General features: G+C 40.5%; 1 protein-coding gene across 1 annotated transcript in view; it reads right to left on the reverse strand.

The window, feature by feature from the left end:
• Positions 1-11,861, reverse strand: part of atg7 (ATG7 autophagy related 7 homolog (S. cerevisiae)) — a 58,534-nt gene extending 46,673 nt beyond the window's left edge. Inside the window, exons 1-8 of the mRNA XM_041034624.1 lie at positions 11,752-11,861; positions 10,906-11,117; positions 10,697-10,751; positions 9,824-9,941; positions 9,586-9,663; positions 9,341-9,457; positions 7,719-7,865; positions 7,356-7,444 (exon numbers count right to left, since the gene is read on the reverse strand). Of these exons, the coding sequence (XP_040890558.1) occupies positions 7,356-7,444; positions 7,719-7,865; positions 9,341-9,457; positions 9,586-9,663; positions 9,824-9,941; positions 10,697-10,751; positions 10,906-11,077 (776 nt within the window). The 5' untranslated portion in view covers positions 11,078-11,117; positions 11,752-11,861. The remainder of the gene's footprint in view (positions 1-7,355; positions 7,445-7,718; positions 7,866-9,340; positions 9,458-9,585; positions 9,664-9,823; positions 9,942-10,696; positions 10,752-10,905; positions 11,118-11,751) is intronic.
• Positions 11,862-15,309: the final 3,448 nt, after the last annotated feature.

The following is a 15,309-nucleotide window of genomic DNA, read 5'->3' on the forward strand; positions in this document are numbered from 1 at the left end:
AAACATACAAAACAGTACACATTTCGCAAAGTAAAATGGAGCTAGCAAGCTAAACTAAACCATATGCAAGTTAGCCGCTAAAATAAAATGCTACAACCATAACACGCTAAACGTACAACTTAAAACTACACACAATAACACTTACAGACTGTAGCGGTCACAGGCCGAAGCGTGCGCAAACATCCATAAACTTTTAAACCGCGACACTCCGTTCCTGCCTGAACTGCTCTCTCGTAGCGTAGCTGAGCGGAGCGTCCAAGATGCTAGCCACCATATTGTCAAGAGGAGTGCTCACTCTGATGTCATTTTCAAAACCCAAAAAAGGAACCCGAACACTCACTCCAACATAAATTACCTGAACTAAAGAAAAAATATATCTTTTACATTTTTACACTTGACACTTACGAACTTCAACATTATTTGTTAATCTAAAGACAGCACACTCCCCGCTTGATATAATATGTCTTTTGACAACATTAAACTGTTATCTTTTCACTCAGTCTCTGAAAGAAGAACTACAATCTCTGAGATTGGCCTTTGGAGAACCTTAGCTGTTCCGTCTTTCACATTCCGCACTTCCACCTTCTTTTCACATTCCACCTTCCACTTTCTTATCACTGCTTGGCAAAACATTGACGATCAGTCCCATTGGCCAGTCATTCCTCTGGGCCCGTCCATCCTTCAATAGGACAACATCTTCTTCTTTGTCATTTGGTCTGTCCTTTGTCCACTTCCTTCGGCTCTGAAGAGTGGCTAAATACTCTTCTTTCCATCTCTTCCAAAATGTGTCAGCAAGACACTGAACCTGCTTCCACTGCTTTCCATACAACTGAGCAGCTCCAAAGCATCCAGAAGTCTTCTGAGTAAGCAATGTTGCTGGGGTGAGTATTGCTGCATTATCAGGATCAGTGGATATCGGTACAAGGGGTCTGGCATTCATGATGATTCATGGCATTCATTATTACAGGAGCTACAAATCCCAAGGGGTCATACAAACTATTAACTATTGAAAACACACCTCTCCGAGTGAATAGTTTCTCTTCGCTGGACACCCTATAAGTGAAGCTGTCAGTTTCTAGGTTCCAGGAGAGCCCCAGGCTTCTCTGAAGAGGGAGAGGATCCACACCAAGGTCCAAGTCTTTCAATTCTTTGGCCCGGTCCTCTACCGGGAAGGCTTCCATTAATTCAATTCAATTTTATTTATATAGGGCCTTCCACAATCAAAATTGTCTCAAAGCGCTTTACAGAGACCCAGAGCCTGACCCCAGAGCAAGCACTTAAGGCGACAGTGGCAAGGAAAACTCCCTTTTAACAGGAAGAAACCTTGAGCAGAACCTGGCTCAGATGGGGGACCCTCCTGCCGATGGCCGGGCTGGGTGAAAGGAGGAAAAAGAGGAAGATAACCTGGTTACAGTTTGATGCTACTTTGTGCAACCGTAGGTTGGATTCTGCCAGCATCTCTCTGGTTCGTGCAAGAAGATCTATTGCCTCCTCAGGTGTAGCAACTGAGGTAAGACCATCGTCAACGTAGAACTGTCTTTCAACGGACTGTCTTGCGTCAGAACCATGTTCTTCTTCACCCTTCTGAGCTGCTCGTCTCATGCAGTAGATGGCTACAGCAGGTGAAGGACTGTTTCCAAATACATGTACTTTCATCCTGTATTCTGTCACACCCTTGTTGATGTGGTTGTCCTCATACCAGAGGTAGCGGAGAAAATCCCTGTGATCTTCTCCGACGACGGAGCAATAAAACATCTGTTCCACATCTGCTATGAGGGCTATAGGTTCTTTACAGAACCTCAGAAGAACTCCCAACAAAGTGTTGTTTAAGTCTGGTCCACTGAGGAGTACATCATTGAGAGATGTTCCATCATGTTCAGCACTTGACTCAAACACGACTCGTATCTGGTCTGGCTTCTGCGGGTGGTACACACCAAATGTTGGCAGGTACCAGTGTTCTTTACCTTAATCCAAAGGTGGGGCGAGCTCCGCTTGGTCATTGTCCAGCATCTTTTGCATGAACTTGATGTAGTGAGCTTTCATCTCTGGTCTTTTCTCCAACATCCTCCGTAGCGAGCAGAGACGTCTGAAAGCTTGTTCCCTGTTGCTTGGAAGCCTTCGGTGTGGAGAACGAAATGGCAAAGAAGCCACCCAGCTGTTTCCTTCATTTTGGTGGACCTCTGAATCCATGATGGCTAGGAAAGCTTTGTCATCGATGGATAATGCTGACTTATTGACATCCTCAAACTTATCAAACACTGAACTCCCTAGGCCATGTACATTGACAGTGAGACCTGCATTCTCCTTACATGCAGAGAAGGTTGGGCTGCGGTGTTGTCTTGTCACCGTAGTCTTCCTTCACGTGGACACTGTTTGGACATGGTTTGAGAAAGGATGTACGACCATTGTGCAGTGTGTTTGTTTTGTAGACGTTGATCTCTGATGGTTTGTGTGCTGTTCCCAAGCACACTTCTCCCACAATGACCCAGCCTAGGTCTAGCCGTTGAGCGTATGGTGTGTTGTGGGGCCCATTGATTTGCTCACGTACTTTGTGCACCTGAACAATGTCTCTTCCTAAGAGCAGGAGAATCTGAGCATCTTGGTCTACAGGTTGAATCTTGGTAGCAACTGGGAGCAGATGAGGGTGATGACGTGCAACCTCTGGAGAGGGTATTTCTGTCCTCTCATCCGGCACCATGTCACACTCTATTAAGGGCGGTAGAGGAAGCCGGAGTTTCCTATCCATGGATTCAATGATGAAACTGACAGCTCTTCTACCTGCTGCCTCTGATTTTCCAGAGCAGGTTTTCAGAATGTATGGGGTGGGGCTACCTTTAACTTTAAAAAGGGTGAAGAACTCTGTTTTGGCAAGAGACTTGTTACTTTGTTCATCTAGCACTGCATACATTTTAACTGCCCTCTCTTCTTCTCCTGCAGGATACACTTTAACTAGGCAGATTTTGGAACATGAGTGTGAACGGTCACCGTGTCCACATAACTCTGTACACTTTGAAGTGACTGATGATGAGTTTCCATTTTGCTCCCCGCTGTCATCTTTTACAAGTGCAGCACTCTGTGTGGTTGCAGGAAGTGGATCTGGATGTAGTGCTGTAATGTGTTTATCACTGTTGCACTCAACAGCCACCTTACAGTCTTGCCATGTGTTGAACTGACCCACAACAACTATAGCAGATGCGGTTTTCCCTGAGATAAGCTTTGCGTTCTTCTAAAGGTTTGGCCCTGAAAAGTTTACATTTTCTCAATGGATGTGGCTTCTTATGTACGGGACAATGACGATCTGGTTCTTCCAATTTCTTCTTTCTTTCTTCTTTGGCACACGACTGGTTTGCACTCCTGATGACTCTGCAGGGATGTCTGTTTTGTGCACCATCACAGAAGCTTTACGACTGAACTCTGCAGGCTTTTCTGACCTGGAAGGAACATGACTGTTGGTAGCAGACATGGTGAAGCTTGGATCATTTTTTATCCTTGCCTGTTTTTGGACGAACTTGGAGAAGACGAAGAAGGGAGGAAAAGCCACTCCATGATCCTCCTTATATTGGCTTCCAACGCTTGTGCAATTTCCCCATTGTGGGACTATTAAAGGTTTATCTTATCTTATCTCTTATCTTATCTTGCCCATTTCTCTTGCAGGTTAAAGGGAAGTTTTTCCACAATTTGTTTTACTCCACGAGCTGTATCCAAATATGCAAGCCCTGGAAGAGACCCGTCCTCCTTAGCACATTCCAACTCGAGAAGAATGTCACTTAGCTTAACATTATCTTTATTAGTCAGCCTTGGAAAATGTTCAATCTTTTTTAGCAGTGCGTCTTCAATGACCTCAGGTGTCCCGTAACACTCCTCAAGGCGCTGCCAGACCATGCTGACACCTGCTCTAGGATTGAGGATGTGCACAGCACGAATTCCCTTTGCCTGCTCTGAGGATTCAACTCCAAGCCACTTTGTCAAAAGATCCAGCTCTTCTCTGGCTGAGAGATTCAAGTCCTTAGTGGCACTCAGAAAAGAGGTTTTCCAGGCCCAGTAATTTTCAGGTTTGTCATCAAATTGCAGGAGGCCAGCACTCACCATTTCACTCCGCATGAGATATTTTGCAAAGTCTTCCTTTGTATCTTTAGGCTCTGGCAAAGATGTCTTTTCAGGAATGATTGTGTGTTTTGGAGAACTGTGGGGGTAAGTATTATTTGAACACCTGATTGCTGTTTGCTCCTCTTTTGTGTCTTTGTACACTGGCTGTGTGTTGTTTTGAATACCATGAAGCACTGGCGGTTTGACATCAGGTATTCTCAGTTCATCTATTTTTCCTGAATATGGCTCTTCTGTAAAGAGCAACTCTGACTGTTGTTGGATGTAGTCATGAGTGCGCTGAAATGTACTGATGGGCTCCTCAGCGACAGGAGGATCAGGCTTGAGCTCACCACTTTCAATTTCTGCTTCCATATAGGCCGTAGCTTCAGCTTCAGCCGAAGCAGCAGCTCTTTGACACTGCAGAAGATGGAGACTAGCGTCAAAGTCAACCTGTTGTTTCAGCAGTTCTGCTCTCTGCTTCATCATGTCCGCCTCTCGTTCAACATAAGCAAGCTGAGCCCTGGCAGCTTTTGCTTTAGCATATGCTTTAACAGCTGAAGAGTTTGCTCATGATGATTTCTGGGAGAGTCTAGTGGAGACTTTAGATGACTGTGACTTAGCATCCAATGTTGGAAGAGGTGTCTGCCTTGTGGTTGCGTTAGCTGTAGCAACTTCTTCCTCTCCACAAGCTTCATTTTGCTGCGTAGCAGGCATAGTCTTTAAGATAGCCCTTTCCTGAGCGTAGACTCATGTTGGTTAATGTTGTTTTATGATGCTTGAGCCCGCTGCGTTTCAGTCTTTTTACTGTGCTGCCCTCACCAAGCGTAATCTTGCGAGGCTAGACAGCCAGCTAACATCAGACGACGAGTGCGACTTTTCTCGTTTTAACACACACACCGTCATATTTTTTTTTTTTTTTTTTTTTTTTGGAAAACTTAAATACAACAGAAAAAATAACGCAAATTAATATCCGCACAAAACATAAAAATCAGTACACATTTCGCAAAGTAAAATGGAGCTAGCAAGCTAAACTAAACAATATGCAAGTTAGCCGCTAAAATAAAATGCTACAACCATAACACGCTAAACGTACAACTTAAAACTACTCACAATAACACTTACAGACTGAAGCGGTCACAGGCCGAAGCGTGCGCAAACATCCATAAACTTTTAAACCGCGACACTCCGTTCCTGCCTGAACTGCTCTCTCGTAGCGTAGCTGAGCGGAGCGTCCAAGATGCTAGTCACCATATTGTCAAGAGGAGTGCTCACTCTGATGCCATTTTCAAAACCCAAAAAAGGAACCCGAACACTCACTCCAACACAAATTACCTGAACTAAAGAAAAAAATATATCTTTTACATTTTTACACTTGACGCTTATGAACTTCAACATTATTTGTTAATCTAAAGACAGCACAAATTGCTTGTTCTTGTTATCATTATGTCTAGTGGTTATTTTTAGCCAAAATCATGTTACCGTTCTCTAGTAAATCAATCTGAAAATCCAGCTGCACTAACTTTGATTCTTCAGATGGCAGAAAAGCTATTCATTCAAAACCTAGCAACAGAGCATTCCGTGTTTATTTTCCTGAAGTGCAGAACAGCCTTCCTGCCGATTTGAGGTTTGCACCTATTTTTCAAGTATGAACTCACAGACAAATTTGTTTAGTTTAGGTGGTACTTCACTTTTTCCCCCTGTCCTTGGTGTGTGTGTCGTCTCAGTGTGCACTGCAGGAGGCCTGGTAAAATTATTATAAACTTATTATAAACACTACTTCAGGCACTAAGTTCTATTAGTGACTAACAGTAACAGTATCCTTTAATTTATTTCTATATATCGCATTAGTCTTTTGAAACTGTTTCAGATTTGCAATGTCAAGACTTCAGGTTTAAATGTAAGTTTTGAAATGTAAGTTTTTGTGGCATGTTAACTGCCTCACAAGAACAAAGATGCTGTATATGATACAGTGTAAATACACTGCAAAGCATAAACTCTTCATTGCTAAATTACCAGCTGGCATGGGATTAAAAATCCCAGTTACAACTTTAGGGTATGTCACTTGTTCTTAATCTTTGTGTAAATATTTGAACATGCTTAAACAAGGATTCTTAGATTAAATGCTCAGCATTAAATCTGATGACTTGCACCAACTCCCCTCTGGTGTGCTGAAATATTTCTTCTGTAAATATTCCAGTTACATTTATCTCTCCACAAAACAGATACGAGCTTCTACGTACCACCACCATTTCTGCAACAACATGAGTCAACACTCAGAAATTAATGAGCTGCAACATTATCATGTATTACTTCATTTATACTTCATGCCATGGTGTCAAGACACATCAGACCCAATTCATTTAATGCTGGAGTTTTACTTAAATCGTTCATTAACTTTTGAATGGGAGAACAAAGCCTGGTCCTGCTGCTTAAACCACAAATATGTGGTTTTAAAACAACAGATACAGAAAGTGATATAAAAGAACACTACTGAAAATATACAGTAAGAAATAGAGAATTCAGTAAACTTTGCCAAATTCAGGAGTTTTCAAGATGCAGTAAATGAACTGCGTGCATGGTGTCCACTGACTGCAGCTGAGGTGTGTCACGGATGGGTCCGGCATGGGTTAACAAACCAGCCACTGCAGTTAACTGAGCAACTGCATGGTCTATTTCACTAACATGACATTCAACCATTTGGAAGGAGTGCAACAATCAGGAGAGCAAAGTCCTGGGACGCCCTGATAGCCCTCGTACACATGTACACACATACACACATACATAAACATGCACAGTACAGACAAGTGCTGTTATGATCGGAATTTTGGGATAAATATCAGCAGTCATGTTCTGCAACTCAGCGATCTGTCAAGGAACAAGTGTATTTATTCAGGTTTATCGCTTCCTCTGTAAACTCTTACTAGCAGCAAGACAGTGTTTTTCTGTCTGAATGTGACATAAAACACTTTTTTTTTAACATTACAAAGCCTTTCAAGCAATGCCGTCATCTTTGTAAGTCGATATCAGTATCCAGAGTCAGGAAATCAGTTAAGAAGGGATTTCCTGTCTTTCACTTTGTGGCTTTGTGCCTGAATAAAGTATTCAGTGTGAGGTGAAAAACATTCCTAGTGAAATTCATGGCAACATTTGTTTTTAAATGCACACGGAGGACCTTTAAATCCTCTATGGAACTTAATCTTCTCTCAGTGTACACACACACACATGCACATGCACACACACACACACACACAAACAGAAGTAAGGTTTACCATCGGTTAGCTAAGAGGACCAGTAGATTTCTCAGAGGCCAGCCCGGATGTTGAGACAGAGTACACGGATCATAGACGCCCACAGTAACCTAGAAAAACCAAACAAGGTGTGTTTACATTACCAAAGTGTGTGTGTGAGTGTACACGTGTGTGTGTAATACAACAGACTCTAATCTAATGGATGAGATGAGCCACTAAAATTACTGTAGCTATTCAACTTGAGTTTAAGAAAGATGACAAAAATCTTCCACATAGTAAACAAAAATTAAATAGATATGATCAAATTCTTAGCAGGAAAACTGATGATTCTGCGTGAAATTTATAATAAAATACATTTAAAAAATTTTGTTTTGACTTGCCTACCTTCTTTGTATCAGTGAAGAATGTATCCCAGTCCTCAAATAGAGCCAGCTGAACAGTGTCATCTGTGTACTTCATTAGGAAGTAAGGAACTGCATTGGTCCCTCTTTTGATCCACAGGCCATCATAGGCCTCCTGCAGGGCTGCGATCTGAGACAGAAATAATGAGGTGTGTATAGAAAGCTCTATACTATACATTCGATCCCTCGACCAAGCGCAAAAAATGGATACGGTGGTGTTGAAGGAGACACGCCTCCCCTGCCTCTGCGACCATGGCTGTGGTGCTCCTGAGCAAGGCACCGATCCACCCCAGCTCCCTGGGCACCTCACTAGGCAGCCCACTGCCCCAGCATCTCTGGTGCATGTGCATGCTTGTGTGTGTGTTTTGTTCACTTGGTGTGGGTAAAATGCAGAGAGTAACTTCCCCAGGAGGGATCAATAAAGTAATTAAAATTAAACATTAAATTAAATTAAATTAACACTGTCCACCTCAGATACAGAGCTTTTAAAGGGCAGTTATAAAATATATAGACCTGTGGTACTCTGGAACATATGAGGTTTATAGAGGCTTAAAATCCACAATTCTGACATATTTTACTGTAAATATCACTTACAATAGACTAGAGAATATTATTACAAAGAAAACTCTTGCTGTAAATTCAAATTTACATAAAATAAGCTTATCTACCATGTATATTTTACAAGTTACATATAAATGACAAAAATAATTCCATCTGGGTAACAAAATGCTTAATAAATATAAGATTTCTTGTAGTTTTTCTTAGTAATCTAGAATTTTAAAAATACAGCTAAAGACATACAAATAAAGAGGGACCTCGGACATTAACAATATCTGTAACATAATTTGCTCTAACCAAGTAAAAATTCACCAATTCATTTATAAAGAGATGATCAACTTAAAATCCAGGTTAGCTTTCCACTGATACCACTATGACTGGGCAACATTAAAATCCTCTGCAGACTTTGCATCTGCTAAAGCTGAACAACAGTTCAATCATATTGCAATTCTGGCTTGATCTCAGCGTTGAACTGACTGAACTTGGGTAGGTTAGAATGTCGTCTTGCAGCTCATGAATCTCACGAACCGTCAAGATGTTACAGAACACTGATTATTTATGTCGGGGGAAGAGACAATAGAGAAGGAGAGAGGGGAAGGGGGGGGGGGGGGGGGGGGGGGGGGGGGATGGAGAAATTGCAATTTGCAATCGGTGTGGCCTGCAGTTGGTGTCACGCTGTTCATGAGTCATTCTCGCTCTCTCCACTTCACTTCATTATTCTGTTTTACAACCTCTACAGTTTTAGACTGAGTATCATGATTGAAGAATAATTTTAGATGTTGTATTTTTCAGCATTTTTCTTAGGGAAGGGGTCAGAAGTGTCAGGATGGTCTCAGAAAAGAGTAAATTAAAAAGGAAATGGGAATAACATTAAAATTCCAACATATGTCATTAGAAAACATTAGAAAACAACTAACAGCATTTACTCTGACTGTAACTGTAAAATTTATGTCAAGAATTTGTACTGAGTATCAGCACTTACAGTTTAAGTGTTCTGTCCAAAATATCAATTTCAGTTGTTGAATAATATTTTTTTAGTAAACCAACCTGCTTTGCTGAGAAAACTTGTTCTAGGACAGAAGGCTGCTGGACAATCTTTATCCCCTCCGGGAAGCAGAGCGCAGGGAAGCAGAACCAGTAATAGAAATGGTACTTCTTCAGATCCTGAGAAAAGACGGCCATAAAATGGGATCAAAAATGGCAAAAAGCATGAAAGAAAACAGAAAGATAGTCACGCATGAAGTCATTAATAAATGGAACTAAGACATTTATAATGTGCTGTTTATACACACTGCAAAGGTCAGCAGAATGAATCTACAGAGGATGGATGGGTCCTTCAATGCAGCCCCAGACTGTATGGCATCCCATATCTACAAGACAACAGGAAGTGATAAATTACATTCATCGAACCATCTAATTTTCCATTGTATAACTCTGTGACCATTTCTGATGTCTGTTTCACAGAATTCTCTATCAGTCTGTATACATGTGTGTTTGTGTCTGAGAAAATTCACACTTGATGTCTTTTACCTCCTTAGCCTCTTTCTCCAGCAGAGCCTTCTTATCAGTGGACTTAAAGGCATCAAGTGTGTTGGTGTTATACAGGGTCCCAATAGCTGGACAGCAACGGGCCGGGGTCGGGCCATCGCTAACAGCATAAAGAAAATGTTAGACGTTTCCATCAAACTGAATGAATGTCCTGTGTATGCTGAATTTGCTAAACATAAACACAGTTGCTTTGTTGCAGGCTAACAAATGGCCTGATGTGAGAACTGATGCAAAATTTAGTTCAAACCTAATCTGACCTGGCTGATAAACTTTCAAGGGAGTTTCCCCCCGATTCATTATTCTCTTAACAATGAACTCTTCACTCATCTTTGGATAATGTTCAAACACTTAAAAAGGAAACTACTGTAAATAATGGTATAGGGTCTCTATACATGTGTTTCTTTAGCCTGCTTTGACAATTGCCAGAGTACAATAAGTATTGTTATTTTTTAAAACACACAGGCCAGTCATTGCTGTGGAGATTCATTAGATTCATCAGACCCAATCTGTTTAGGTATACTTAAATGTATGATTTGCCTTGACTTATATATGAAAGATATAATGTTTTTTTTTTCCAAACAGATCATAATTGAAAATGAAGGCCTTTTTGCACCTGTGTTTACAAAATTAATGATGTACAAGAAGCCTGTCACAGCACGAGACCTAGATTTAGTTGTTGTCTTAAACTTGGAGCCTGCATTAAAAGTGTTCTCAATTATTTTGAGAGTTTTTTTTGTTGCTCGATCTTTTTATTTACATTTGTATTATCCATGGTGCTTTTAAACACTCAGCAGCAACAGAAGAACTTAGGATTAGGATAATATTTATGTAGGCAGTATATCTCATCAAACTTACACATCAAATGCACTGAACTCCAAAGTCAGGCGTGTGGGCAAACCAACTGGGTCACCTACACCACAGAAATGTGAAAAAAAAAAGTTTAACAGTGTTTCAGAGTTATTTAGAATATATTGATCTAGATTAACTTCCATTGCGAAACCTGTTTTCATGTGAGTGAAAAAAAACATCAAATGGAGAGTCTTCATTATAATGTTATTGCTCACCATTGTAGTAGTATCCTTTGATACATTTGGGGCTCTCATCCAACCTATAGTCGTTGAGTTTCTTCTGAGTAAGCTGGTGCCAGAAACCAGCCTCCAAAGCGCTGCTGAAGGGAGCAAACTGCAACTTGAGGTCTGCAGCAGAGGACGCTGCTCCACTGGTGTCAGATGCCATCACAACTTCACTAAGAGTCTGCACAGCTAAGTTCTAGAAGCTGTGGAATGAAACAGCTGTAGGTTACAAAACATGTGCAGGCTCTATAATCTGCCATGACATAGGCACACAACCTTAACACAAACACACAACTTGTCATTAACAATTTGTCATTAACTTTGATATATTGCAGAGTAAACTCCTAATCAGTTCATCTCAGAAGAGAGAAGGTGAATCAGCACATCCAGCCACTTGATAACATCTAACCCTACTAATGTAAACATTTTTTTTAATCAGTTTTGGCCAAAATAAATTAAAAATACAAAGTGAAGTCCAAAAAGACTTGTTTTAGTTGTGTGATTTCTTACTGGAAAAAAAAATTAGCAGCAAGACCCTTTAACCCTTAAACACTTTGGAGCTTCACGGGAAAGTTAATGTTTGTTTCAAATTCATATTTCCTGTGTCAGGACTTTCACACATGTGAAGTTACTGTGCAGTGAGTTAACACAGACACACAGGAAAGCAGCGGCTAAATATCCTCTAACGCTTTCACACACGACCAGCAATCTCCACATCACACTCACAATAAGACGAGAAACTGTTTACCAACCCGTATAACCCGGGTTAACGTTAAAGAAACCACACAGGCGTTTGTTTGGCAAATTTTAATAAGCTAAGTTTTGCTGTTGACTTACCAAAAATCCTCACTTCCTGGTGAAGTTGATCATGTGATAAGCGGGGGACTTGTCAATAAAGCGGTGCAGTGTGGGTAGGTAGCTCGCTAGGTTAGCTTTGGTTAGCCGCTGTGGAAATGTGACTCTGTGCTTTATGGTGCTAGCACCATCGAGTAAAATATGAAGAACCAAAATAAAAACAAGAACACGCAAACGATAAAGCATGAGAAAACTGACAGAAACCTGTAGGCGCCGTTTCTTTTCATGTCGGAGCGAACAGATGTGCACAACGATGTGAGGCAGCACCAAGTAACGTCTGTGTGCTTCACTATATCCGAACCACCGGTTTCAGCAGGTGAAATCACAAGCTAACATAACTGCACATAACTGTGCTGAAAGCCTAAATAAAAGTCTAGCGTTCCGGGAATGTAAGAAAGCAACTATGAGCTCATTATCACCGGCATAGGAAATCAGATATGGGATCCATCTAGACACCGGGCTGTTCTACAATGAGTTAGGGGCCGTCTCAAAACTACAACGCTGGAGTTAAAAACGTACAATGTTTAGCTACCATTAACAAACTTACTTAAAATATTAAACAGATTTTAACTTGAAAATGTTTTTAAATTTAAGAAAGGCCCATCTCAGTATCAGTGAGGAATGTATCCCAGTCCACCAAGTGGAGCCATCTAAACGTCAGTGTACTTCATTATTAAGTAAAAGACTGCACTGGTCCTGCTTTTGATCCACAGGCCATCATAGGCCTCCTGCAGGGCTGCGGTCCGAGACAGAAATAATGAAAGCTCTGAAGGGTACATTAACACTGTCCACCACAAATACAGAACTTTTAAAGGGCAGTCATAAAATATATATGTCTTATAATGCCTTGTGGTAGTGTGGAAAACATGACATTTGTGGAGATTGAAGATCTGCAGTTTTGCAAAGTTTTGATCATAAATACAACCGACTGATGAGATCAGACTTATATATATAGAAAGAAAAGGTTAATTTTGCTCTTGCCAAAAACAACAAGTCAGTATTTCATGAGCGTCATAAATGAAAATTTATACTTTTTCAACAGTTCCAAGATAAATGAACACAACTGCTGAAACAATTAAACTTGAACCAGTGTTTGTAAATATCCACCATGAACCCAAAATTGCCACTTTTGGTGATTTTTTATCCTAACTAGCTCTTGGCTGCAACTCGATCCTTTGAACTACAAATTACAGCAACAACTTTAAAGTGGTGTAAAACTCAAACAAGCACCAGGTGAAATGATGGATTATTGCAATGAAATTGCAGAATAAAACACTCAGAAATTCCAATTTGCTAGCTGGAGTAAAGCTGTACTTGCACAGTGAACTTGCTGAACCTATACTCAGCTGGGTCATGTTAAGTTCAGTGACCTTGTATGAGTCGTATTTGCTGGTTGAGTGAAACGAGGCAACACATCCGACATCAACCCTCATGTACACCGTTAACTCCTGGTCAAACCAGCGTGCTTGTACTGCCAGACGGAATTTAAGTTGCCATCATGAATCAACTATCCCACTGTTTCCTTTAGTAATTAATAATTGCTCTTTATTGATGATTGGTAAGAGGTTAAAGTAACGTGGGCAAATGTGAGTTTAAGATTGTAATAATATTGTCAGTTAGACTAAATTTAGAGTCGGAAAGAAGCTGGAATGATGGAAAATTAATCTGACCCATTTTTGTTGTCATTGTTTTTCCCAAATCCATATAAATAAAACAAAAAGACAAAATTTTCCCACTGAACCACAGTCCTGTTTTAATTTCTCTTTTTTCAAACCCAGTCAAAGAACACTTCCTCATTTTACATAATCGAATCAAGGTGCAGGCTTGAAAACATATTTGTAACTGTAAATTCACTAGAATAAAAAGAGGCTGTTTCTGAGTGGTTTACAGGTCCATGTTTTGCAGCAGCAGTTTTAGGAGAGCTCCACATCTTTAGACATTGTTATTAATGCAGCGTCAAGGCACTGGCAGGCATGGCAAATGTCTGCCATGCCATGTCAGGTAAATTTCTCTCATGCAGTCTGCTCCTATTTATACATATCACATGAAAAACATACACAACAAACGACTTCAAATGTCCTGTGACATCCACCTCAGAAATCCATGAAACAGACCACAACCACTTAGTGATGTAGAGAGACATTTTGAGGTGCCGTGGATCAATTTAAAAATAAGTTCAGAGCAAACAGTTTATATACACTGACTTAACTTTAACACCTCAAAATGCCCAAATGTTGCACACTGTATGATTGCGTGATGAATGAGCACCTTAGTTTTAGGCAAATACGGAATCCCATCTATGAATCGCCTACCAAAATTCAATTCAGTCCAGTTCAATTTAATTTATATAGCCCCAAATCATAGCACACATTATCTCAAGGCTCTGTACAGAGTGAGGTCAAGACCTTACAAAAATTATAGAGAGAAGCCCGACAGCTCCCACTGTGAGCAAACACTTGGTAACAGTGGAGAGGAAAAACCTTTTAACAGGAAGAATCCTCCAACAGAACTGAACTTGGGGAGGGACGCTGGCAGCCTTGACCAGTTAGGTTGGAAGGAAAAACAGCCACAAAATAATAAGAAAGAACTTTCATCCTTTTTATGCATAAAGAAAGAAAAATGAAGAGGTAGAAAGTGCAGATGTCCTCCCTGAATCACTCACTGAAAGAAATGCAGCGCTGACACTGAAGGTGATGATGTTATCGCTCATTGGACTGGAGCTTGGCAGACTTTCCTACAACAACAGTAATAAAAGTATGAAATACTGTGATGTTTATTTGGTCAAGAAGACATTTCAGCTTAAGAGCTTGAGCCCCTATAGCCACCATGCTCCGTGTGTCCATATGTAGTGAGAGTAATAGGTGTCATGTCAGCCTTTGATTTCTTTGCCATAAAATGAAAAAATAAGTCAAAAATATTTCATTTTATTCCATGGCCAAGTTTGTGTACTACTACACTGTTAGACTTGTCATTGAGGTATGGGTGACCTAAAAACCAAGGTAACAAATTTGACGTTTTCACCAAATCAGATTTTACAATGGTTGTTGCTGCTTAACTGGGCGTATAGCCCATATTTCAGGTTTTCCTTTCCACCTTTTTATTACTGTGTGTTGCTTTTGGCAAATAGGCCTATGTGATATATATTTGCACAACTAGTGCTTAGACTCCTTTCTGATTTACAGCGAAGTATCTGTTAGGTTTATCAGAGTCAACTCTCACTGTGCTGGTAATGTTTTTGCTGTTCCCACAGTAACAGCCAGCATAAGGCTGTTTCCTGTTGGTGTTTTTTCTTCAGCCACTATGAAAGAATTGTGTTTTCCATGTTGATAGGATCAAAAGTGTCTGAAGATAGAGGGAGTTACATGTTGTTCAGGTAATAAAGCTCTTGAAGCCAGAATTTCTGATTTGTGATTTTGGGCTGCTGACTTCACTCCAGGAGCCCAGAAGCGTAGATGAATTAGTTGTTTTTTGATCATTTGATTACTTGCAGATTTGTTTGAGACCTTGCACCACAACTAACTGACAAAAAGGCAAACTAAG

This window comes from Toxotes jaculatrix, chromosome 3, assembly GCF_017976425.1.
Source record: "Toxotes jaculatrix isolate fToxJac2 chromosome 3, fToxJac2.pri, whole genome shotgun sequence".
NCBI classification, from domain to species: Eukaryota; Metazoa; Chordata; class Actinopteri; family Toxotidae; genus Toxotes; species Toxotes jaculatrix.